The following is a 26384-nucleotide window of genomic DNA, read 5'->3' on the forward strand; positions in this document are numbered from 1 at the left end:
ATCCTTTGGAATCCGACCATCAGCCATTCTCACAACGTGCCCAAGCCAGCGTAGACGTCGCTGTTTCAGTAATTGCCGAGGGAGGCCCGAAAAGAGAAAACAAGAAATAGGGCCTTCTCGGCGGTGGCTCCTCGCCTTTGGAATAACTTACCTCCTGGCATTCGCGGAGCTCCCTCGCTGGGCACCTTTAAGAACCTATTAAAGACTTGGATGTTTCGGCAGGCCTTCTCTCCAGATTACTTTTGATTTTCTTCTCTCCTTTATTGTTTCCCTATTTTTAATTGTTGTTGTAATTATGCTGTTTTATGTTATTGTATTTTATCTCTGTTGTTGGCTGCCTAGAGTAGTCCACCACGACTAGATAGGCGGGATATAAATTAAATAAATAATAATAATAATAATAATAATAATAATAATAATAATAATAATAATAATAATAATAATAATAATAATAATAATAATAATAATAATAATAATAATAATAATAATAATAATAATAATAATGTATGCATGCTGAAAATTCCAGCTCGTTCTAGGACTACTCTATTTGGAACTCTGTCCTGCCAGGTGATACCAAAAATCCGTCGTAGGCAACGCATATGGAAGGTGTTCAGCTTCCTCTCCTGCCAGGCACAAAGGGTCCAGGACTCGCTGCAGTACAGGAGTGTGCTCAGGACACAGGCTCTATAGACCTGGATCTTGGTATGTGTTGTCAGTTTCTTATTGAGCCATACTCTCTTTGTGAGTCTAGAGAACATGGTGGCTGCTTTCCCAATGCGTTTATCCAGCTCGACATCTAGAGAGAGGGTGTCAGAGATGGTTGAGCCAAGGTACACAAAGTCATGAACAACCTCCAATTCTTGTGTAGAGATGGTAATAGAAGGAGGTGGGTCCACGCCGTGGCCCATGACTTGTGTTTTCTTCAGGCTGATTGTTAGTCCAAAACCCTGGCAGGCCTTGCTAAAATGATTCATGAGTTGTTGGAGGTCTTCAGCAGAGTGGGCAACAATGGCTGCATCATCTGAAAAGAGGAAGTCCCGCATGCATTTCAGCTGGACTTTGGTCTTCGCTCTCAATCTAGAGAGATTAAAGAGCCTTCCATCTGATCCAGTCCGGAGATAGACACCTTCTGTTGCAGTTCCAAAGGCATGCTTCTGTCTGACTACCTTTCAAGTATTTTAGGAGTACTATTCTCATCTCCCCTCAGTCTTCTTTTTTCAAGGCTAAACATGGCTAAACATCAATCTTTCCTCCTAGGGCTTGATTTCTAGCCTCTGATCATCCTTGTTGCTCTCAACTTGCTCCAGTTCGTCAGCCTCCTTCTTGAAGTGCAGTGTCCAAAACTGGACAAAATATTCAAGATGAGGCCTAACCACAGCCGAATAGAGGGGAACTAGTAGCTTACAGGATTTGGAGACAATGCTTCTGGTAATGCATCCTAAAATCACATTTACCTTTTTTTTACGGCCACATCACACTGTTGGCTCATATTCGGCTTCTGAGTTAGGATATTTCCAAGATCCTTCTCACTCATAGTATTGCTGAGCCAGGCATCCCCCATCTTGTAACTGTGCATTTAGTTTCTAGGTATAGAACTTTGCACTTATCCCTGTTCAATTTCTGTTGTTTTCAGGACAGTGCTCAAGCCTCTCAACCCAGAGCTGGAAAGGATTTTATGTATTTTATTAAAAAGGTAGCAGGGGAACGAAAAGAACAAAGCAATTACAAAAAAAAGTAGAAGTTCCACACAGTAACTAAAAATGGATTTCTAGTATAACGGTGCAAAATTCCAATACTGACTAAGGACATTTCCAAAGAAGAAACACATTAGAAAATAATAAAGTCTAACCTATCTCAGACTCACACGGAGGTAATGTAGACTGCCACAGACCTGTTCTCCTTGGGAGTAAGACCAAGATGGGGTTGTCCTAAGTAGGGGAGGGGGCCATGTGGCAAGAGCAGGTCCCCTTTCATCTGTTACCAGGACCATGGGTAGCTTCCTGAATAGCTTCTCAATAGCTCTCTCTCCCACAACCAAATCAGCTTAGCCTTAAGCACAAAGGGAACTCACTTCAGGATAGCTGAAATACACATGAAAAAGACCCTGAAAAGCAGGGTAACGTGAAAGTCAGTCATAATGGAGCGCATAAGGAGGAGGAACTAACATTAATTCTGGTCAGATAAGAATTAATTAATTAACAGTGTTCCGTGTCATATGACCACGGAAGATTGTCTTGGGACAAACGCTGGCTCTATGGCTTGGAAACAGGGATGAGCACCGCCCCCTAGAGTCGAACACGACTGGACAAAAAATGTCAAGGGGAACCTTTACCTTTACCTTTACCTTAAGAAGTTAAGCTTGTGATGCCTGGCATCTCTCACAATGAAACAGGGGTTGCCTGGATCTAACCAGGCAGCTAGAGCATGCTCGTGTTCAATGACAATGACAATGACAATGACAATGTCTCTCTCTCTCTCTCTCTCTCTCTCTCTCTCTCTCTCTCTCTCTCTCTCTCTTTTCGTGTATAGATGCTGGTGCTCCCGTCTACTTTTATGAATACCAGCACCCACCCACAGTCTTCAAAGACATAAGACCAGATTTTGTAAAAGCAGATCATGCGGATGAGCTGGGCTTTGTTTTTGGAGCACCCTTCTTAGGAAATGACACAATCAGTTTTGGTAAGTATGTATCATCAAGGAGAAATCGAAAGCAGGGTGGCAGGAAGGTTGTAAAGGGGCCACAATGAATACTTGAAGTTGGTAAAGCCAAGTGTGCCGACATCATCTTTTTTCACAAGGCACAGAGAGAGAGAGAAAGAGAGAACTACCAATTCTCCTGTACAAATGCCAACAATCAATTAGATGCTGGGTACTCCCTCCTCAGTATAAGTATTTGATTTCAGTACCCAGTTCTTTTTTCAAATTTGCTACATGGTACCTCTTGTAATTTAAAAAGCCCATTGAAACGCATTAAAACCAAATTAATGTGTTCCTAGGGGCTTCAAACTCACCATCCAGCGAAGATCCTCCATAGTGCTGCCATTTTCGCTGCCTGTGCAGCGAGGAATCCGTGCGAAAACACAGCAGGCTGCCATTTTTTTTACCCGGTGGCCATTTTGAAACCGCCGATCAGCTGTTAAAAAATCATCGCTTTACGATGATCGGTTCCTGAAGCAGGGAACCGATCACCGCAAAGCGAAATTCCCCATAGGGGAATCAGAAAAAGTTCGTTGTGATGCGATTTAGTCATCAAACGGAGTGCCCGTCTTGCAGGGCACCACTGTATACATTAATATAGTAGGACCATGGTATCCACAGGATTAGTACCCATGCTTTCATTTATTTGCTGCCTGAAAATATTACAGTGGTGCTCTGCATAGCGACGTTAATCCATTCCGGATTAATCGTCGCTATCCGGAAACATCGCTAAACAGAACTAAAAACCCCATAGGAACGCGTTTAATGCGTTCCTATAGGGCCCAAACTCTCTATTCAGCAAAGATCCTCCATAGTGCCGCCATTTTTGCCGCCTCGGTAAGCGAGGAAACCACGCGAAAATGCTTGCAGCAGCCATTTTGGGCACCCAGTGGCCATTTTGGAAACGCCGATCAGCTGTTCTAAAAACATCGCAATGCGAAGATCGGTAAGTGAAACGCTTACCGATCATCGCAATGCGATGTTTACCCTATCTAAACATCGCAATGCGATCGCATTAGTGATCCCAAGAAATAGATCGCTATGCGGATTCATCGTTAAACGGTGCGCTTGTTATGCGAGGCAGCACTGTAATTCAAAAAACCCAGAAATATATGCTCCCAAGGTATATTACCAGAATTGGCCACTAGAGGGAACCATAAATTATACTCATCATAGGCATCCTTCAGTCTCGAGAGACTATGGTAACATGCTCTGAATCGAGGAGTGTCCTCTCCAGAGCATGAAGCCCGGGTAAGGTAATATGGAGGATAGGCTGTTACCCAAGCAGCAGATCCCCCCTCTCCACATTGCTGAAATGGTCCAATGGAAAGGCAAGAGCCAATACAACTGGTTCCAGCAATGTTGCAGGAGTTGGCAGAACGACACGAGCCGCCTTCGGGACTCCAGCTCCGGATTTTGCTTCAAGGTTAACTCCTGAAGCCTTTTCCACGAGTGGATATAGCCACAAGGCAGTGGAGGTTTGAAATCGGAGTTTTCCTTCTCCTAGATGGGCTGCCTTCCATGGCTGACGAGCCCCACCTACCTGGATGAATTCCTACATGCACGTTATTTACACATAGTGCTTGTTGAGCACTCCCCACCTCAAATTATACTAGATATAGCGTTTCTATACCTGCCCTTTTTGGCATCTGTGGGATGTGTATGCTTGGAAGTGATCCCCCTGGATACTGTAGTCCTACTGTAATTAATTTAATAATTATAATAATTAATATATTAATAATACAGTGGTGCCTCGCATAAGATATTTAGTTAAAACTTGTATTTGTTCTATAATACCAGTGTGCCTTGCATTTCCGAACAACAATTGCAGGCCATCAAGTTGATTCTGACTGACGCTTTTCAGGGTTTTCTAGGTAATGAATACTCAGAAGTGGTTTACTGTTCCTTGCTTCTCGAAGCATCCTGAGACTGCGCAGCTTTGCCCAAGGACACCCAGGCTGGCTCTTCTCCCAGGAGGCCCAGTGGGGAATCAAACTCTCAACCTCCAGCTCCACAGCTGGCGACCCAAACCACTGAGCTATACAGCCAACTTTTCTCTTTTATAGCAAGGGCTAAATTTCGTTCCTTTAGAAGAAGAAAGCATTCTCTTAAAAATACTCATCGAAGACAAAGAGTTCATGAGTTCCAAGGAAACCATGTGTTCTTTGAATAATTGCTTCCTCTCAATGGCTCTTTTCAGGTGAATTTACAGAGAAGGAGAAGGAGCTCAGCAGGACAATCATGAAATACTGGGGCAACTTTGCCTACAATGGGTGAGATCCTTGGTTAGGCTTTGAAAAATTGACAGTTTTAGTTTTAACGGAGGTCGACACATAGAGCAAGAACTAAATTCTGCATTCCGATATCTTCCAGGAACCCAAATGGCAAAGGATTGGTGGAATGGCCGCGCTATGATATGAATGAAGAGTATTTGGAATTAAACTTGGTGCAAAAGAAAGCCAAAAAACTGAAAAACAACAAGGTTGATTTCTGGTTAAAAACCTTGCCTGAAAAAATGAAAAAAATTATCCAAGAACCGCAAATACACGTGGACCTGTAACTGCCAAATAACGGTTTCCTGGTTGTTTGCCTTGCAGTGCATTCCTAGAGGGTGTGGAAAACTGATTTTGTCAGAACATGGTCTGACCCTGAAAAGAGGGCTTAATTCCTGTCACTCTTTGTAAAGTTGAAATGTTAATCAGAAAGGGAAAATGATCAGCGAGGATGGTGAGGGGTTTGCAACCTTGGGATTGTTTATCAGTGAATGCTGCACATGAGCATTATTAGGAAAGGAAAGCAAGCTTGCAGAACCTACATGATTAATTCAGCGCAAGTACTTACAGAAATGACTCAAATAAAAGGCACTTTCGTACAAGAGGCACCCTCCTCTTTTCTCATACATTATACAATGCACCTCTTCTAAAACTGGGCTCTCTCTGACATATGCAGACATAATTCATATGCAGAGTCCCAATTCAGCCACAAGAGGGCACTCTTTTCTTGTGCATTAAGAGGTAGCGTTCCCTAGCCTGCAGAGTCCCAATTCAGCCACAAGAGGGCACCCTTTTCTGGGGCATTATGGGGTAGCGTTATTGTTAAGGGAGTGTGCGTCTGTGACTTTATCTTGTCTCTCGCAGAGTAAAGCGCAGATAAACGCACACAACAGCTTCTTCTTTTCAGCAGTGTATTTACAAAATATATACAAGATATACATACATACAGCACTTCAGTATTCAGTATTCAAACTGGCAGCATGACATGCAGACATCAGTACACAGGAGAAGAGAAAGACCTTAACAGTTATCTAGCCTGCACAGTAGCATTTGAGCCACCGGAGGGCGCCCTTTTCCATGGGAAGAAAGAGAAAGCATTCCCTAGCCCTAGAGGTTGTCTTCTTTTTAAAAGTTTTTTAAAGTTTCCAACATCATAGAACACACAACCCTGATTCTAGCACAACTGTGTAAATGCCAGACTCATCTGACAGAGCAGACATTTTTAGCAGTGCAGATCTTGTACCATGAGGTCTGTGAGCATTTCTGGAAGGAAGGCAGAAGGAACGCCTCTGGCTCTCTCTTTCTTTAGGACTGGCGGTGGCAGAGGAATCCAAAGGGGTTTCCCGAAGGTTGGGAAAATCAGATGCAAAAGCATCAGTCGGTCGGTCGGTCGGGTGAGGGGTGAGGGGAGGCTGCTGGGAGAGGCCAGTTCGGACACAGGCCTGATGTCCCTCCGAAGGTGACCAGTCCCACGGGCAGAGGCATCCTCTCCCCCACGGGTGGTTCGGGTGGCTCGGGAGGCCAGCGATGCATGTACTGGACAGAGGCTGAGAAGAGGGCTCCTTAGGCAAAGAGGGGAGGGCTCTCGAGGGGAGCCCCTGCTAGGAGGGAGGGAGCTTTCCCTTCGCTAGGGCTCAGCAGGTGAGAACGTCTGCGCTCTTCTCTTGCCGACCCTCGTTCCTTCCCAGAGAAGCTGCAGTGGAAGCCAAAGCAGCGAGAGCAGCTGACGGAAGCCCTCTTCATCGGCCCTGTCGGCAGAGCGGCGGGGAGGGTGGGTAGTGCCGGACTGGAGGGATGTCGTAGTGGCTGGGAATGTGGCTGTTCTTGGGGGAGTCGTAGTGGTTGGGGGCGGCGCCCAGGGCTGTGGGTGAGTGGCCTTCTGCCCCAGCTGCGCCGTTCCCTAGAAGAGGGTAAAAGGAACAAGCCTTGAACTCTGGAAATCCGCGCCCTCTTTGCTGCAGCAGCAAAGGGCAGAAACCAAGCAGAAAAAGGCAGCCGGCCGTGGGTTTGGCCTAGACCCGAAGCCTGGGTTTTGTTGAAGTCCCCCTTACATCTACCTCACACACCCCATCGTCCCCGATACCTCCTTCCGGGTTTTGCTCGGGCTCTTCAACGAGGCTGATCTCGGCATACAATTTCCTTAGTTGCTGAGGGATTTGGCGAAGGGAGGACGGCATGGAGAGAATGAGGGGAATCCAGTAGCCTATAGCATCTTCTTCTAGTAGGCTCGGAAGCCTCTCGGAAACCTCTCGCCCAATCCCCGGAGGGGACTGGTGAGCGTCGGAGGGGAGAGGGCCCAGGATCCAAGTGGATATTGAGGTGGCCATCAGAGGAGAGGATCCAGGGGCTGGAGGTTGGAGGCTTCGTGCAGCCCCCCCCCCCCCGGAGCTAGTCTGGTGGCGCACCTAAAACCGGAGCCTGGAGCTGTGTTTGCTGTGGCTGGCTGTGGCGTTTATGAGATCCTAGGAGCCCCAGAAGTTTTGAGTCACTGGCGAGGTGGAGTGGCCCACTTCTGGCATCGGAGGCAAGGCTGTGGTGGAAGAGCTCGGGCGACCGTGAGGGGGAGTGCTGCCTATCGTGGGTTGGTTCACCGAGCAGCAGTATTTTTCCTAAGACTGGCTTGTTCAGCTTGCTCTCCTCAGACTAGTTCCAGTGACGCTCTACCTCTATCCCAAGGGATCAATCAATCAATCAATCAATCAATCAATCAATCAATCAATCAATCAATCAATCAATCAATCAATCAATCAATCAATCAATAAAGATGGCCTATTTAGGAATGCTTCCAAGAGGGCAAACACACATAGAATCATAGAACCATAGAATCATGGAAAAGTGAAGTTGGATGGGGCCCATAAGGTCATCAAGTCCAGCCCCCTGCTCAGCGCAGGAATACAGTCAAAGCAGATCTGCCATGTGATGGTATAAGTTTTTCTTGAATGCTTCCAGTGTTTGAGCACTCCAAAACAGTTGAAACATAAAACCCAGAAGGGAGCTGGAGGCATAGCTCTGCCTCTCTTCCATCTGCTGACTTCTGTTTCAGGCTTGGGAGTGAAGTCTTCAGAAGTCCAGGCTGAAACGTTCGCCTCCCTTTCTTATACAGTGGTGCCTCGCATTACGACGTTAATTCATTCCAGCTAAATCGTAGAGCGAAAACATCGTAATGCGAAAATTTAAAAAACATTGAAATGCATTAAAACCCATTTAATGCATTGCAATGGGCTTAAAACTCACCGTCCAGCGAAGATCTTCCATACAGCGGCCATTTTCAGTGCCTGTATAGAGAGGAATCCGTCCCTAAACACAGCGGGGAGCCATTTTAATTACACGGTGGCCATTTTGAAACTACTGATCAGCTGTTAGAAAATCATCATTTTGTGAAGAATCGGCTCCCGAAGCAGGGAACTGATCATCGCAAAGCCAAAAAACCCTATTTAGACCATCGTTTTGCGATCACAAAAACGTCATCATGAAGCAGATTCGTTGTAATGCGGGGCAATTGTAAAGCGAGGCATGACTGTATAATTTTTAAATCCTTACTTGGACATGAGGGGAAGAGAAATGGAAGGAGACGAGGAGTCAGAAGGACGAGAAGCAGAGAGACTAAGTGGGGGCCAGAACCGTAGACGGGAACAGAGTAAACTATTGCTAGAAGGGTGGGAAGGTTTCTAGATGGAGAACCCGTGGATTCCTATCTGGGGGGGGGATGAGGATGCCGAGAGAAGAGGTGGAAAGGGGAAGGAACCCTCGTTCATCCAGGAAACCTTTCTACAGGAGAGTAGAGGATGGAGCTGAAAGAGAAGGGAAGAGTGGGCGCAAATAGCGGCAGAGGAAAGAGAGAATGGAGAACGGAAGAACCATCACCCACGCGGGGGTGTGGAATCGCCTTCCCAGGGGAGACGACCGGAGGGGGAGAGCGGTGGACGGAGGAGACCCTCTTGCATCGGCCGGTGTCAGCCTCAAGGGAAGCCCCACAGAAAGAGGATAATGGTAGTCTCATTTTGAGAATATCCGTGCGTGGACCAATCCAGGGAGTGTCAGGGCGTCCTGGCTGGGGTGCAGCTGCGCAACCGCTCTAAGAGTGGTCCTCACCGACCACATAGGCGGGGTAAAAATTAATTAATTAATTAATTAATTAATTGAATGAATGAATGAATGAATGAATGAATGAATGAATGAATGAATGAATGAATGAATGAATGAATGAATGAATAAATAAATAAATAAATAAATAAATAAATGTACAGTGGACCCTTGACTTACAGACGGCTTGACTTACAGACTTTTTGAGTTACAGACTTCTCTGGCCGCAAAATTTAGGTTTGACTTGCAGCCGGAGATTTGACTTAGAGACCAGAAAAAAACCAAAATGGAACAAAAACGGCCTGTTACGGGATGAATCGGTTTTCAATGCACTGTAGGTCAATGGAGACTTGACCTACAGACTTTTTGACTTGAGAACCGCCTTCCAATACGGATGAAGTTCTCAAGTCAAGACCCCACTGTACTCTGCTTGTGTGACATTACAAATCAATAAGGGCCTGGTCTCAATGGGGTCGGGGTGAGCAGGATTGAGATGTTATTTTAAAAATACACCTAAATAAGATACAAAGAAAACCGTACCCCCAAACACCAGCACTTTGCACATGCTCAGAGAAGAACTGTGGTGTCATGGATGGAGGACCAGACTGGGAACCAGGAGACCTGGATTCAAATCCTGTGTGTTTGGGGGGGAAGCCTACTGAAGCCTCCTCTCATGAAATCTCCCTGACCTTGCAAACGTTGGGAGGGAATGTGGGATTGGGTCCTTCGTTTTGGGTCCCAAAAGGAGGAGCAAAGGGGATACAGCTGAGTCCCGGCCCCTTCCTAGGAGGAAAGAGAAGAAAAGATCATCATCCTGGAGGCTTTTTGCATAAAGCAAATGAAAAAAAGAATCTTCCCTTGGGGGGTCTCGAACCCCTTTTTTCTCCCATCGATGGAGGGTCACGAGAGGAGAAGGTGGAAGGAGAGGTTCCGCGGGGGGGGGGGGGAGGGAGGACGCAGAGCCGGAAGCAGACCTTCCTCCTCCTCCCCCCACTCCTCTCCCACTTTCATAGCTCTACGTTCTCCCCATCCCTTCCCCTCCCAACCAATCGCCGCGGAGAAGAGGTAACATCCTCGGGAAGAGGAGACCGTAGAGCTAGGAAAGTTGTAGAGGAGTGGGAGGAGGGGGCTGCTTCCGGGGCTGCGCCCCCCACCGGAACCGGAAGTGGAGGCCGTGTCCCCTCCCTTTCCTTCCCTCTCGCTGTTTCTTCCGGCCTCTTTCCCGCTTCAGGAGGCGGTCGGAGGTGGGGGCCATTTGGGGGCCTTTATTGGGGGGGAGAGGGAGGGAGAGGGGGAGGAAGGGGAGAGGGCAGGTTTTTTTGGGGGGGTCTCCGTAGAAAGAGGTTCCCTCTCGCTCCCTCCCTTTTCCTCTCTCGCTGTTTCTTCGGACCTCTTTTCCCCGCCAGAGGGAGGTGGGGGCGATTTGGGGTCTCTCTTGGGGGGGGGAGAGGGAGGAGGGAGGGCAGTGGGGTGGGGGGGCCCTAGAAAGAGGTCCCCCCACACTCCCGAAGGGCAGAAAAATACCCCCCCCCAGGCTCGCCTCCCCCCCCCCCAAAAGACCTTCTCCAGCCAAAGTCTGAGCGCGATCCCCCCCCCCAGGAAACCCCTTTTGTTGGAAAGCTTTGGGGAAAGGGGTCCTTTTTGTGTGTGTGGGGGGTCAGGGCGGGGGCGAGATCCCGATACTCCGGAGGGGCAGGAGGGGCAAACAGCAAGGGCCCCCCCGGGCCCCCCTATTGTGTGCCTGTGTGTGTGTGTGTGTGTGTGTTTTCCCTCTGAGCCCCCTCAGGCTCGCCTCTTCCCCCCCCCCGTTGTGGTTGTTCCCCCTCCTCCCCCCCCACCTTCTCCAACCGAAGTCTGGATGCAACCCCCCCCCCCAAAAAAAAACCCTTTTGTTGGAAAGCTTTGGGGAAGGGGTCCTTTTTGTGGGGGGTGGAGGAGAAGGGGGAGGGCGTGGGTGTCGGGGGTGGGGGGGAATCGGATGGGGCCCAGAGAAATGGGGCTTTGAGAAGGGAGAAGATAGGGGGTCGGCTGGGAGGGAGGGATGTGGATGATAAGGATGATTCTTCATTTCTATGGCAGCCTGCAAGGGAGGGAAGTTCCGGGAAGGCCAACCAGGCCCTGACCTGAACCCAGACCCTCCACACACACCCCACCCCCTTTCTTCCCACCCAGAGCAATGGGGGGGCAGGAGAGCCCCTGGGGAGAGAAGGGCTGCCCCTTTCCTACCCTGGGAAAAGTGTGTGTGTGTGTGTCTGTGTGTGATTGTGAGGAGTCTTGTGTGAGGTTTGCTGCTGATGATTTTTGGTTAAAAAATATTCTCAGAAAATTTTCTGACTCTCCTCTTGGTTTCCAGGAAGAGACTTTCTTAGAGGCAGGAAATTCAGTCACTAGATTGATAATTAGCTTAGAATTCTTTCATTCAAAATTACTTTTATCCTGCCTTTCTCCTCTTTGCTTGTTTATGTCTTACTGTTTTCGTTGGCGCAGGGGACGGTGGTCGGCTGGATGGCCAGACCTTGGGGGCTGGAGAGGCTGAGCGAAGGGCCTCCTGGAAGGTCTTAAAAAGCAGATGGAGCTTGTGTGTCATCATCACACGGGGGGTGCCGGAACACCACATTCTTCTGCATAGCCTCTTTCCGCTTTTTTACGAAATAGTACGAGGAATTAATGGAAACCTGAAACACTCCACAGGCTGAGGGTTGGGGGGGGGATTGAACAGGAGTCCCCCCCCCCCAGTACCACTGTCATTCGCAGAGTGACACCACACAAGGGAAAATCCAAGAAGCTGACTCCCTTTATTGTCAAGTGACCACTCCTCCCCCAGACACAAAGCCATGGTCAGGGCTGTGAAGGGTATCAAGCAGAAGAGGGTCTCCCGCAGAGTCCAGAGGTCCCCAACCTCAGGCCTCCAGATGTTCTCGGATTGCAACTCCCAGAAGCCTTCACCACCGCCTCTGCTGGCCAGGATTTCTGGGAGCGGAAGTCCAAGGACATCCGGAGGCCCAAGGTTGGGGGGACCCCCTGCTGTAGACCCTCTGGACGGCTGCCTTCGGTGTGGCCACCCCTCAGACAGACACCCTTTGCTCTGTCAGGCTCGGCCTCCTTTTTCCTGCTGGCAAGGCGGGCACGAGATTGTGCAGCAGTTTTGGGCTATTTCCTCGCTTTTGGAATCACACAGCCCCCCCCCACACACACACATTCATAAACCGGAGGGTATTTTTTGAAGAATTGAATTCTCCAGATTGTCAAAAAGACAAAGGCTTCTATGCTAAGGGAAAGCTTTTGATTTTGTCCATCCGAGAAGGCTCCAAAATGATTTGGGTTTTTTTCTTTTCTCCCAAGGACGGGGTGAGACTCAGCTGATGCTCTCCCAGCTTTTTTCTGGAGAAAAAGAGAAATCCAAAGCTCGCCTTAAAGCAGGTAAGATCTCTTTCATTCTTTGGGACCAGAAGCACTGTTGTGTTTGTCTATTTATTAAACAATAACCCTATGATTAGCAGGTTGCAAGATGTTGTAAAGCTGACATCAGTATTTCAGAAACTTTTAGCCCAATCGCAGGATGCATCAGGAGCGTTTGGAGGGCGCTGTGACGCACCCAGTTTCCCCGGATTGTTTCTCCCCACAACCCAGGTTCACTTTTGGGACTGAAACTTGTTTTCAACCCTTTTCGCCGCCAACAGAGGATTTCTCCTCACTCTATCAAATATGATTCTTCAATCAAGTATTTTTCAATTAAACAAAGTTTATTAAAGTACAACGAGTGTCTCACACAACGATGAATTCACATAACAATGTCTTTTTCTGATCAATTTGCTGCCTCACACAGCGATGTTTCCTATGGGGGATTTTCACATAACGATGTCCCTTTTCCCCCATTTAAAAGTGTCTTAAACTGTTAGGAAACTGTTTTTAAATGCTTGGCATCGATAGTCCAGCTTGTGAAAGGTATGCAAACTTAATTTGGTGTTGTTCTGAGTCTTCGTTCATTTTTGCTGATTTTTTTATTTTTCCTCATTGAAATGTATTGGACGGTCCGTCCAATACATTTCAGTGGAGAAAACAAAACAGGCTGAGGAGCCTGATGCTGAGAGAGGCCCGGAAGGTGAAGACACGAAACTGGGTCTTCTCGGTGGTGGCTCCTCGCCTTTGGAACAATCTCCTTCTGGTAATTCGCTCGGCCCCTACACTGGGCATCTTCAAAACCCAATTAAAAACGTGGTTATTTATTCAGGCCTTCCCTCCAGCCAATTCTTGATTCTCTTCTTCTTATTTTCCTATTTTTTAGTTTATTCTAGTTGTTTTGTATTAGCTATGTATCTGTTGTATTTTATTGTTTAATTTTATATTGGAAGCCGCCTAGAGTGGTCCATCGGTCCAGATAGGCGGGGTATAAATCAAATCAAATAAAAATAAATAAATAAATAAATGTTTTCTTTGAAAAAAAATGTTATCCAAAATTCCCTGCCTTCCATGCATTTCTAATTGTTTTCATATTATTGTTGGTTATAATACCTGAAATACATCTTAATTGATTTGTTATATAATAGCATTTAATACTGGTTATCTGACAACCTTCTTTTTGTAATTTCTAACAAAAATTCTTATTAATTCTAGCTTTCTTACTTCCTCGCAAGTTTCCCGCCAGAGGACCTGCAAGGAGGTGAGCAATGGGGGGGGGGGGGATTTGCAAGACTGGAGGGGGGGGAGAAATAAGGGGCAAAAAGGCATTGCAGAGATATATTTAAAAAAATGAAAAAAAAAAACTGTCTTCCCCTCCCCCAACCCCAGAGACTGGACAATCCACTCGGTCTGCTCTGCACGAAGGCCTTGCACGGTTTGAGGGAGGGGGGGAGTCATCTCTTTGTTTTGTTCCCTGCCCTCCTCCTCTCCCTCCTTGCATGGGGGGGTGCTAAATTGGGAAGGGGCTGAACGGAAAGTCTGGATCTCGCCCTCCCCCTGCCCCCGAGCAAGACACCTGGGCCCTTTCTCTGTGCGTATCGGTGGGGCCTCCTCGACCACCTTTTCCCCCCAGGTCCTGCAGGCAGACTTTTTGGGGGGTGACGGAGGGGGGAAAGTGGGGAGTGCCCCCCAGTGCTCTCTCTCTCTCTCCCCTCTCATTTTCTCCTTCCTCCAGCACCCCCCCTAAACCTCACACCCCAGGTCCGAAGTGGGATATGGGCTTTGGGAGAGAAGGTGGGGTTCAGCTACGGGCGATGGGGCTCCTTCCCTCCGTCACCCCCGAGATGCCTGGCCTGCCATCCTGAGCATCTTCTGGATCCCCCTCCCCTTAATGGTGTTTGAAGGGGACCCTTAAGGAGCACTTGGTTCAGTGGCTCTGGATCGAGGAGAGGGAAGGGCAGTCCAGATCCCTCTCCCGACCAGATCCCAGGCTCAACAGTGGTCAGGACTGGAAAAGATCGGAACCAGATTTATGGCCTTCAGCCTCTGGGTCCCTGCTGTGTTTTATGTTTTGACTATTTTGGATCATCAGCTGGCAGATTATTTATTTTATTTTTTTATTTATTTTATTTATATCCCACCTATCTGGTCGGGTGAGGACCACTCTAGGCGGCTGCTTTGACTGTATTCCAGCCTTGAGCAGGGGGTTGGATTTGATGGCCTTATAGGCCCCTTCCAACTGCAGTTTTCAGGTTCTATCTGTGTCTGGCCTCTGGGCAGCATTCCTAACTGGGCCATCTGCTAGTTGAAAGGTGAGGGGCTGGAAGGTGTGAAATACAGGCCTTTGACTTAATACAAAGCTCAAGAGAGACGTAATATTGGAAAAAATGTAGAATAAGATTTTCTACCCCAAGACCAAGAATAAAACTAATGTTGGCCATATCCAGGCATCACTCCCCCCTTTTAAATTCAGACAATAGAAATGACGATGAATCTAAATCTGCTCCTCTTTGTTTAGCTGTTCCTGGGCTTGGAGTTGAACAAAAAACAACAAACAGAGGCAAAAGTCTACATACCGCACATACAAATAATCCCAAAATAATAATTTGAATTAGAAATGGTTCTAGTCCAACCCTCAGTCCACTACATTACACAGGCTCTGGTGTTTTCTAGATGTTGATTTTGTTTACTATCCATAGTGATTCATTTTGATGTTTGTAGTCTTGCTGTTTTTAACTTTTAAATATTGCCTTTTTCTGATGCATGTAAGCTACCTTGTGTCGTTTTTAAGAAGAAAGGCCTCCTTCAAGTATCTCACCTGACCAATCTGTAAATTTTTTAAAATTGAAAGTGGAGGCCATCCGCCGGGAGCTTTCTCCTTTTTTGGTGACAGTGGATCGAGCAGAGATGTCCAGCGCTCTGCCTTGCCCGGTGAGTTTTGACCATTTTGAGCCTGTGACGCCAGACATTGTGGACAAGGCGCTAGTTCGCTCTCGGGCCTCCACCTCCTCCCTTGACCCTTGCCCGGCCTGGCTAATCCCAGCAACCAGGCCTATAACAACTGAATCGGCCACAGCAATAATTAATGAGTCTTTCCGGGAGGGCAGGAAAGAAAGTCTGGCGGTGGACGATATTGACAATTATAGGCCCGTCGCCATCGTTTCTTTCATTAGCAAAGTGGTCGAGAGGGTGGTGGCTGATCAGCTTCAGGCGCACTTGGATGAAACAAATGCCCTGAGTCCATTCCAGTCGGGCTTCAGGCTGTGCCATGGTACAGAAATGGCATTGGTTGCCCTGTATGATGACCTATTGAGAGAGGCTGACAAGGGAAAAACTTCTCTGTTGGTCCTCCTTGGTATCTCAGCCACCTTTGATACAGTCGACCACGGTATCCTCCTGAGGAGGATCTCTGAGTTGGGAATTGGTGGCTCGGCATTGGCCTGGCTCCGATTCTTCCTGGGGGATCGTCCTCAGAGAATTCAGCTTGGGGAGAGTGAGTCGGCCCCATGGACCCTCAATTGTGGGGTTCCACAGGGCTCATCTCTATATGAGGCTGTTGGGCGAGGTCATCAGGGGTTGTGGAGTGGCGTGCCATCAATATGCTGATGACACAAAGCTCTACATCCCCTTTTTTCCAACTACAGTGGATGCTGCTCTGTCCCTGCAGCGCTGTCTGGGGTCTGTACTGCAATGGATGCAGGAGAATGGGCTGAGACTGAACCCAGACAAGACGAAGGTCCCGAGGGTGGGCAGACCTACCATCAGCGGTTTGGCGAACTCCCTCTCTTTTGGGGGGTGTGACTCTCACTGTGAAGAGTGAGGTTCGCAGGTTGGCGATTCATCTGGACCAGGCGCTTACCATGGAATCCCAGGTGGTGTCCGTGGTCCAGTCCGCCTATTTCCCTCTGTGGCGGATTGCCCAGCTGCGTCCCTATCTAGATGGGGGATCGCTCACCACTCTGGTCCATGGGCTCGTAATCTCGAGGTTAGACCACTGTAATGCGCTCTATGTGGGGCTGCCTTTGAGATCAATGCGGAAACTCCAAATGGTGCAGAATGCGGTGGCCAGACTTCTTAGTGGGGTGAGGAAACATCATCATATCTCCCCCCACTCTGGCCGCCTTGCATTGGCTGCCTGTTCGGTTCCGCGTTTATTTCAAAGTTCTAATGCTTACATATAAAGCCCTAAACGGTTTAGGGCCTCGATATCTGACAGAACCTCTCCTCCCACCTAAATCTATTCGTATCACTCGATCTAGCCAGGAGGTGAGGCTGAGGAGCTTAATGTCGAAGGAGGCCCAGAAGGAAAAAACACAAGAAACCGGGCCTTCTCGGCAGTGGCTCCTCGCCTTTGGAATAGCCTCCCTTCTGAGATCCGTATGGCCCCTTCGCTGGGCATCTTCAAAGGCCAACTGAAAACCTGGCTATTTAGGCAAGCCTTCCCTCCAGCCACATCTTGAGTTCTTGTCTATTGATGCATTATTTTCTTCCTATATATTAAATTGTTTATTTTATGTTGTTAGCTTCCCAGAGTAGTCAGTTGACTAAATAGGCGGGGTACAAGTTCAAAAAAAGAAGAAAGAAAAATAAATAAATAAAAATATTTTAAATAAACAGTGAGAGACATGCCATATTGTAGGCTGGTGCTTTCATTGTATATGTCAGAGGGAAGACATGCCTTCCTGCCTGCCTGCTTTTGCGCTTGTCTTGTTGTGCTGCCTGAAGACGAGAGAGAGATGGGGAGGGAGCCCCCATTCAATATGAGCATGAGGAAGACACCCCCTGCAAGGAAATGCCTTTGATTTGCTTTATCCACGAAGCCTCCAGGGTGATCTTTTCTATTTTTCTTTTCTCCCTGGAAGGAGTGAGACTGGGAGGAGTTCTCTTGGCAGTTTTTGAGACCAAAAACGAAGAACCAAACCCCAGATCCCTCCCAACGTTTGCCAGGTCAGTGAGATTTCAAGAGGTGGCTGAAGTAGTCTTTGCAAACATACTCTCTCTCCTCTCAGTTTCCCTGGCCCGGCATGGATTTGAATCCAGGTCTCCTGTTTTCCAGTCCGGTACTCCATCCATGACACCACAGTTCTTCTTTGAACATGTGCAAAGTGCTGGTGTTTGGGGGTACGGTTTTCTTATTTAGGTGTATTCTTTAAAATAAAATCTCAATCCTGCTCACCCCAATCCCATGCTCCCCAAGGGCAGGTCCTCTTGACAAAAGGCAAACCTTGGTCGTCCTGATTTGGGGCACGTGTGTGTGTGTGTGTGTGTGTGGGGTTCCCCTTCAAGCCTCCATTCTGGTTCCCCCTCGACAGACAAGCCAGACTGGGGGGGGGGTTGCTTTTCACCCTCCACCTGTACTTTGGACTCTGATGATAATTGATTAACAGGGAACGACATTTCTGTTCCCACCTTCTCCTTCATTGGGAGGATAAAAGGGACAATAGACAAAGGCTGACCCAAACAACACGAGGGTCCTCCAACTGGCTGCCCCTGATGTCTGTGACTTCAGGGGTTCCTAAGGCACGCTGGGCGTCCTTCCGGAGCCAATGCCGTCAGTGGAGAACCAGGTGGCGCCCATGGTCTGGCCCGCCTACTTCCCTCTTAGACGGGTTGTGCTGCTGGGCTCCTACCTGGATGTAATTATCACTCCCCGGATTGGTCACTCAGTTTCAATAATAGACTACCGTAACCCTCTTTCTGTGGGACTTCCCTTGAGGGTGACACCAGCCGATGCAAGAGGGGCAGCATCTCGTCAGTCCACCGCTCTCCCCCTCCGGTCGTCTCCTCTGGGAAAGCGATCCCACAATTCTGCGTGGGTGATGGCTCTTCCGTTCCGCATTCTCTTTTCTCCGTTTGCCTCCACTCTTCCCTTAACTTTCGGTTCCCGCCTCTACTCTCCCGTTTGCCCCAGTAGAAAGGTTTACGGGCTGAGTGATGGTTTGTTTGTTTGTTTGTTTGTTTATTTATTTATTTATTGTATTTATTGTATTTATTGTATTTATACCCTGCCTATCTAGTCCTTTCAACCACTCTAGGTGGCTTACAACATATGGATAACAAGTTCTAAAAAATTAATAACAATTAATAAATTAAATGATTCTACAAGATGGGAAAAATAAAAATAAATCAAATGAAGAGAGAAAAAAAGGAAAAAGGACAGGAATTAACTGGAAGGGAAGGTCTGTCTATTCATCCACGTTTTTAGTTGGTTCTTAAAAGTACCCAGCGAGGGTGAAGCGCGAATCTCCGGAAGCAGGTTATTCCAGAGACAAGGAGCCACCGCTGAGAAAGCCCGGTTTCTAGTTCTTTCTTTCCAGGACTCCCTCGGCGTCAGGCTCCTCAGCCTCACCTCCTGGCTCGTGCAGGTGACACGGGTAGAACTAGTTAGGAGTAAGCGTTCCGCCAAGTATCGAGGTGTGGAAACGGATGGGCAGCCAGTGTAGCATGGCCAGAGTAGGAGAGAGATGTTGGTGTTTTCTCACTCCAGTAAGGAATCTGGCCACCGCATTCTGCACCACTTGAAGTTTCCGCATCAGCTTCAAAGGAAGCCCCACGTAGAGGGCGTTACAGTAGTCTAATCCAGAAATTACGAGCGCAAGTACTAAGGTAGTGAGCACCCCCGTGTCTAGGTAAGGTCGCAGCCGGGCAATCCGCCAAAGGTGGAAAAAGGCGGTCCGGACTACCGATGCCACCTGCATTTCCATGGTGAGCATCGGGTCCAAGTGTACCCCTAGGCTGCGGACCCCACTCTTCGCAGCCAGGGCCACCCCCCCAAACATGAGGGAGTTTCCCAAGCCACAATCCACAGGGCCACCCACCCTCAGAACTTCCGTCTTGTCCGGGTTCAGCCTCAGCCCGTTCTCCTGCATCCACTGCTGTATGGCCCCCAGGCAGTGCTGGAGGGACAGGATGGCATCACCTGCAGTTAGTGAAAAGGAAATACAGAGCTGGGTGTCATCAGCATATTGATGACACGATGCTCCACATCCCCTGATGACCCCACCCAGCAGCCTCATATAGATGTTAAACAGCATTGGGGAGATGATCGACCCCTGTGGAACCCCACAATTGAGACTCCATGGGGCCCGAAATACTCTCCCCAAGCTGCACTCTCTGGGGGCGGTCTTCCAAGAAGGAACGGAGCCAGGCCAGAGCCAAGCCACCGATACCCAACTCAGAGAGCCTCCCCAGGAGGATACCGTGGTCGACGGCATCGCAGGCTGCTGAGATGTCGAGGAGGACCAACAAAGAAATTTTACCGCTGTCGGCCTCCCTCAACAAGTCATCGTACAGGATGACCAATGCCGTCTCTGTACCGTGGCATGGCCTGAATCCCGACTGAAAAGGATCCAGGGCATCTGTTTCATCCAGATGTGCCTGAAGCTGGTCAGCCACCACCCTCTGGACCACTTTGCTCATGAAAGAAATATTGGCAACGGGCCCATAATTGCCAATTTCGTCCGCCGCCAAATTAGGTTTCTTTCTTATGGGCCTAATGAGTGTCTCCTTGAGGGCAGAGGGAAACCTGCCCTCAAGGAAAGACCCATTTATTATTGCAGTGGCCCATTCTGTTGTTATCGGCCTGGCTGCTTTGATTAGCCAGGCCAGGCAAGGGTCCAAGGAGGAGGTAGTGGCTCGACAGCGGTCAAGCACCTTGGCCACAGAATCATGCGTAACAGGCTGAAAGGAGTCAAAAATTACCGGGCAAGACGGAGCGCTGGACATCTCTGCTCAACTCACTGTACTCAAAAAAGGAGAAAGGTCCCGTCGGATGGCCTCCACTTTAGATTTTAAAAAGGGTTACATTTCATTAGGTAGTTATCTGACCATGACAAGGGGACTGACATGAGGTCTGTCACCACCAGATCACACTCGCTCCAACTGGAGGAAAAGACCAGGTCCAGTGTGTGACCACCCACGTGGGTGGGGCCGTTGACATGTTGGGACATGTTCAAGGAAGCCATAGTTTCCAAGAACTCAAGAGCTGACCCAGATGGCCCTGCCCCCACGTGCACGTTGAAATCACCAAGACCAAAAGCCTTGGGGATCCCAATAGTGCCGCAGAGACAAAGTCAGTCAACTCCGGAAGGGAAGCGGCTGGATCGCAGGGAGCGCGGTAACCCAGCAAAATCCCAAACCATCCCTGGCCCCAGTCGACACGTGGAGTGCCTCTAGACCCGGGTTTACTACCGAGGAGCGCCTAGTAACCTCCAAGCTGGATTTATAAACAATGGCTACTCCTCCCCCCCTCCACTCTACCCTGGTGCTGGACAGCATAACCAGGCGGACAGATAAGAGCCAGGGGAGGACCCCCTCCCCACTGATCCACGTCTCGGTTATGCATGCCAGGTCTGCATTCTCCTCCAGGATAAGATCGTGAATCACCTGAGGCTTGTTGGCTATAGACCTGGCATTCAACAGTACCAGAGTTAGAGTGGAGGGTAGGCTGGGCTGGCTACCTTGATACCGAGGGTGGGTCATAGTCTCAGAACAACAGACAGCCTTCAAACATCTGTTCGCTGTTCTTCTGACACGAGTAGGGACTGTGCCAACACCATATCTCCCTCTACCCATGATCACCGGAATGTTAAAAGGCCCCTCATCCAATAAATTATGACAAAGGTCCGGAGCACTGGACAAAATCATAGGCTCTTCATCAACAGTGGAGTCCAACTCTTTGCGAATCTGAGCAACTTTTCCCTCAAAGTGCGTAACAAATTCATTACAGCAAGCCACTGAAGAAGGTCCCAGACCACTCGAAATAGCTCTGCTGGATGACACGCCAAGGAAGCAATACGACTGGAGAAATACTGGTGTTTCGCCAGCTGTATTGCCATAGAGTAGGCCCGATAATGCGCTTTAAGCTGTGTTTGGTCATAGTTGCAGCAATATTTCCTCCATCTGCGTTCAAGCTATCTCCCCAACTGTTTCATAGCCAGAAGCTCCTCTGTGTACCATGGAGCCATATAAGCTCTGGTGCCTAGGTGCAATCGTGTCATCCGCCCGGGTCATCTCCTTGTACCACAAGGCGACCTGGGCTTTGACAGGAGCACCAACCATATCAACTGGAAACTACCCTAGAGCATTCAGGAATCCTTCAGGATCCATAAGTCTCTGGGGGTGGATCATTTTAATTGATCCCCCACCCCTGCAGAGGGTAGTAGTGGCAGAGAGTCTAGACTTTACCAGGAAATGGTCCAACCATGACAACAGGGTCAAAGATAAATCCACCACATCCGGACCACCATCCCCCCAGTCCTATTGAGAATACTAGGTCAAGTGTATGGCCTTTCTCATGAGTCGGGCCGATGACACATTGAGACTGCCCCATGGTTGTCATGGCGGCCATGAAGTCCTGAGCTGCCCCTGATTAAGTGGCCTTGGCATGGAGGTTGAGGTCTCCCAGTACCAAAAGTCTGGGGGTCCTCACCACCAGATCCAAGATCACGTCCATCAGCTCAGGTAGGGAGACGGTTGGTAAGCAGCAGGGTGGGCGGTGTGTGTGTGTTCAGTCGTTTAGTCGTGTCCGACTCCTCGTGACCCCATGGACCAGAGCACGCCAGGCCCTCTTATCTTCCACCGCCTCCCAGAGTTGTGTCAAATTCATGTTGACTGTCCAACCATCTCATCCTCGGTCGTCCCCTTCTCCTCTTGCCTTCACACTTTCCCAACATCAAAGTCTTTTCCAAGGAGTCTTCTCTTCTCATCAGATGGCCAAAGTACTGGAGCCTCAGCTTCAGGATCTGTCCTTCCAGTGAGCACTCGGGGTTGATTTCCTTTAGAATTGATAGGTTTGTTCTCTTTGCAGTTCAGGGAGCTCTCAAGAATCTCCTCTAGCACCACAATTCAAAGGCATCAATTCTTCGGCGGTCAGCTTTCTTTATGGTCCAGCTCTCACTTCCATACAACACTACAGGAAAAACCATAGCTTTGACTATTCGGACTTTTGTTGGCAAGGTGATGTCTCTGCTTTTTAAGATGCTGTCAAGCCCAAGAAAGTAAAATCTGTCACTGCCTCCATATCTTCCCCTTCTATTTCCCAGGAGGTGATGGGACCAGTGGCCATGATCTTAGTTTTTTTGATGTTGAGTTTCAGACTGTTTTTTGCACTCTCGTCTTTCACCCTCATTACAAGGTTCTTTAGTTCCTCCTCACTTTCCGCCATCAGAGTGGTATCATCTGCATATCGGAGGTTGTTGATATTTCTTCCTGCAATCTTAATTCCAGCTTGGGATTCCTCCAGTCCAGCCTTCCGCATGATGTATTCTGCATATAAGTTAAATAAGCAGGGTGACAATATACAGCCTTGACGTACTCCTTTCCCAATTTTGAACCAATCCGTTGTTCCATATCCAGTTCTAACTTTTGCTTCCTGTCCCACATATAGGTTTCTCAGGAGATGGATAAGGTGGTCAGGCACGCCCATTTCTTTTAGGACTTGCCATAGTTTGCTGTGGTCCACACAGTCAAAGGCTTTTGCATAGTCAATGAAGCAGAAGTAGATGTTTTTCTGGAACTCTGTGGCTTTCTCCATAATCCAGCGCAAGTTAGCAATTTGGTCTCGAGTCCCTCTGCCTCTTCGGAATCCAGCTTGTACTTCTGGGAGTTCTCAGTCCACATACTGCTGAAGCCTACTTTGGAGGATTTTGAGCATAACCTTGCTGGCGTGTGAGATGAGTGCAATTGTCCGGTAGTTGGGGCATTCTTTGGCACTGCCCTTCTTTGGTATTGGGATGTAGACTGATCTTTTCCAGTCCTCTGGCCACTGTTGAGTTTTCCAAACTTGTTGGCATATTGAATATAGCACCTTAACAGCATCATCCTTTAGGATTTTAAATAGTTCGACTGGAATGCCATCACCTCCACTGGCCTTGTTGTTAGCCAGGCTTTCTAAGGCCCACTTGACCTCACTCTCCAGGATGTCTGGCTCTCGGTCAGCAACTATATTGTCTGGGTTGTCCGGGATATCCAAAACTTTCTGATATAATTCCTCTGTGTATTCTTGCCACCTGTTCTTGATGTCTTCTGCTTCTGTGAGGTCCCTTCCATTTTTGTCTTTTATCATGTCCATCTTTGCACAAAATTTTCCTCTAATATCTCCAATTTTCCTGAACAGATCTCTGGTTTTTCCTTTTCTGTTATTTTCCTCTATTTCTTTGCATTGTTCATTTAAGAAGGCCCTCTTGTCTCTCCTTGCTATTCTTTGGAAGTCTGCATTCAATTTTCTGTAACTTTCCCTATCTCCCCTGCATTTTGTTTCCCTTCTCTTTTCTGCTGTTTGTAAGGCCTCGTTGGACAGCCACTTTGCTTTCTTGCATTTCCTTTTCTTTGGGATGATTTTTGTTGCTGCCTCCTGTACAATGTTACGAGCCTCTATCCAAATTTCTTCAGGCACTCTGTCCACCAAATCTAGTTCCTTAAATCTGTTCTTCACTTCTACTGTGTATTCGTAAGGGATTTGGTTTAGATTATACCTGAGTGGCCCAGTGGTTTTTCCTACTCTCTTCAGTTTAAGCTTGAATTTTGCTATGAGAAGCTGATGATCAGAGCCACAATCAGCTCCAGGTCTTGTTTTTGCTGACTGTGTAGAGCTTCTCCATCTTTGGCTGCAGAGAATATAATCAATCTGATTTCGATGTTGCCCATCTGGTGATTTCCATGTGTAGAGTCGCCTCTTGTGTTTTTGGAAAAGAGTGTGTGTGATGACCAGCTTGTTCTCTTGACAAAACTCTATTAGCCTTTGCCCTGCTTCGTTTTGAACTCCAAGGCCAAACTTCCCTGTTGTTCCTTTTATCTCTTGACTCCCTACCTTAGCATTCCAGTCCCCCAGAATGAGAAGAACATCCTTCTTTGGTGTCAGTTCTAGAAGGTGTTGTAAATCTTCATAAAATTGTTCAATTTCAGTCTCCTCAGCAATGGAGGTTGGTGCATAAACTTGGATTATTGTGATGTTGAAAGGTCTGCCTTGGATACGTATTGACATCATTCTATCATTTTTGAGATTATATCCCATTACGGCTTTTCCCACTCTTTTGTTGACTATGAGGGCTACTCCATTCCTTCTACGGGATTCTTGCCCACAACAGTAGACATGATAATCATCTGAGTTGAAATCACCCATTCCCATCCATTTTAGTTCACTGATGCCCAGAATGTCGATGTTTATTCTTGCCATCTCCTGTTTGACCACCTCCAGCTTCTCAAGGTTCATAGATCTTACATTCCAGGTTCCTATGCAGTATTTTTCTTTCCAGCATCGGACTTTCCTTTCACTTCCAGGCACGTCCACAGCTGAGCGTCCTTTCGTCTTTGGCCCATCCACTTTATCAGCTCTGGAGCTACTTGTACTTTTCCTCCGTTCTTCCTCAGTAGCATGTTGGACGCCTTTTGACCTGAGGGTCCCATCTTCCAGCGTCATATCTTTTAGCCTTTTGTTTCTGATCATGGGGCATTCTTGGCAAAGATACTGGAGTGGAATTGCCGGTTCCTACCCCAGGTGGATTGCATTTAGTCAGAACTCTCCACTATGACCTGTCCGTCTTGGGTGGCCCTGCACAGCATAGCCCATAGCTTCTCTGAGTTACTCAAGCTCCCTCGCCACAACAAGGCAGCAATCCATGAAGGGTGGGCGGTACACCAACAGAATCCCCAGTCTGTCTCTCGAGCCCAACACACAATACAGGCCCTCTAGACCATTTCCCAAGGGGACGGGAAGTCTGGAAAAGTGGAAAGAATCCTTGTAGACTATTGCCACACCTGCTCCCTGTCCCTCCGGGCGACCCTGGTGTTGGACCAAGCACCCAGGGGGACATAACTGAAATAGAGGAACTCCTCCTTCTTTTCCCACCCAGTCTCAGTAATGCATGCCAGTTTGGCCCCCTCATCCAAAATTAAGTCATGGATGAGGGCAGTCTTATTTTTTGCCGACCTGGCATTTACCAACAGTACCATGTGGCCTGGGGGGTGTCTGATATGGTCACCTGGTACCATTTGGCTGGGAGTAGAGCTAGAAAGGGGGATAGGTATCAGGTATCTAACCTCCTTTCTCCTACGCAGGCATGCCCTCCCACCGCCATATCTTCCACTGCCATATACAGTGGTGCCTCGCATAACAAGCGCACCGTTTAACGTCGAATCCGCATAGCGATCTGTTTTTTGCGATCGAATTGCGATGTTTAGATAGGGTAAACATTGCATTGTGATGTTTTTAGAACAACTGATCGGCGGTTCCAAAATGGCCGCCGGGTACACAAAATGGCCACCGCAAGCATTTTCGTGCGGTTTCCTCGCTTACCGAGGTGGTGAAAATTGCGGAGCTATGGAGGATCTTCGCTCAATGAAGTTTAATGCATTCCTATAGGGTTTTCCTATCTGTATAGCGATGTTTCAGGATAGTGGCAATTAATCCAGAACGGATTAATGTCACTATGTGGGGCACCTCTGTATTGTCTCTATTGGTTGCCCCAGAGGCCCTTCAAATCCTCCTGTTTCCCAGCTTATTCCTCAGCCAGTTCCCTCAGGGAATCTGGCAGCCGGCAGGAGCCCAGCCACAGACCCACCGTCTCTCTTACACAGTGAGCTGTGGAAGGCAGAAGTTGTTCGGCTCCCCTGAGCGCAGGAATGCTGGTCTGGTAGGGTCCTAGAAGCAGCTCCGACCTAAAAGCCTTCTTCTCCCCTTGAGCCAGGTGGCTGATATTGGGAAGGGGATCAGGCAGCCAGAAGCAACAGGGCCCAGTCCTGCAGAGCAGAGGGAGACTTAGCCAGTTCCCTTGGCAAAAGACTGGCATATGCCCAACCACAGACCCACCGTCTCTCTTACACAGTGAGCTGTAGAAGGCAGATGTTATTCAGCTCCCCTGAGCGCAAATCTTCTAATTTGCTGATTTATGCGATTGTTTTATATATATTCTGATGATCCCATTTGATTGTATT

General features: G+C 48.2%; 2 protein-coding genes across 3 annotated transcripts in view; both read left to right on the forward strand.

Moving 5' to 3' along the window:
• The first annotated feature begins 526 nt into the window (after positions 1-526).
• Positions 527-5572, forward strand: LOC144587282 (fatty acyl-CoA hydrolase precursor, medium chain-like). The gene is made up of 4 exons (XM_078387357.1): positions 527-702; positions 2530-2679; positions 4898-4970; positions 5071-5572. The coding sequence occupies exons 1-4, from the start codon at positions 600-602 to the stop codon at positions 5255-5257; spliced, it is 513 nt and encodes a 170-aa protein (XP_078243483.1). The 5' UTR covers positions 527-599; the 3' UTR covers positions 5258-5572.
• A 4545-nt stretch (positions 5573-10117) lies between these two features.
• Positions 10118-26384, forward strand: part of LOC144587227 (uncharacterized) — a 31533-nt gene continuing 15266 nt past the window's right edge. The window contains exons 1-5 of one of the 2 annotated variants that reach the window (XR_013542408.1): positions 10118-10297; positions 12396-12473; positions 13668-13713; positions 15304-15383; positions 17315-18578. The gene's annotated coding sequence lies outside the window, so the exon portion shown is untranslated. Of the gene's footprint in view, positions 10298-12395; positions 12474-13667; positions 13714-15303; positions 15384-17314; positions 18579-26384 lie in introns of those variants that run through there. The other variant, XM_078387141.1, reaches the window with a different exon arrangement.

Source organism: Pogona vitticeps, chromosome 2 (assembly GCF_051106095.1).
Source record: "Pogona vitticeps strain Pit_001003342236 chromosome 2, PviZW2.1, whole genome shotgun sequence".
Classification (NCBI taxonomy): Eukaryota; Metazoa; Chordata; class Lepidosauria; order Squamata; family Agamidae; genus Pogona; species Pogona vitticeps.

Excerpts from the sequence above, each read along its gene's own strand:
- LOC144587282 (XM_078387357.1), top strand. The coding sequence starts at position 600 with ATGGAAGGTGTTCAGCTTCCTCTCCTGCCAGGCACAAAGGGTCCAGGA. Across the intron at positions 2,680-4,897 it reads AAATGACACAATCAGTTTTG|GTGAATTTACAGAGAAGGAG; the intron begins GTAAGTATGTAT and ends GGCTCTTTTCAG. Across the intron at positions 4,971-5,070 it reads GGCAACTTTGCCTACAATGG|GAACCCAAATGGCAAAGGAT; the intron begins GTGAGATCCTTG and ends GATATCTTCCAG.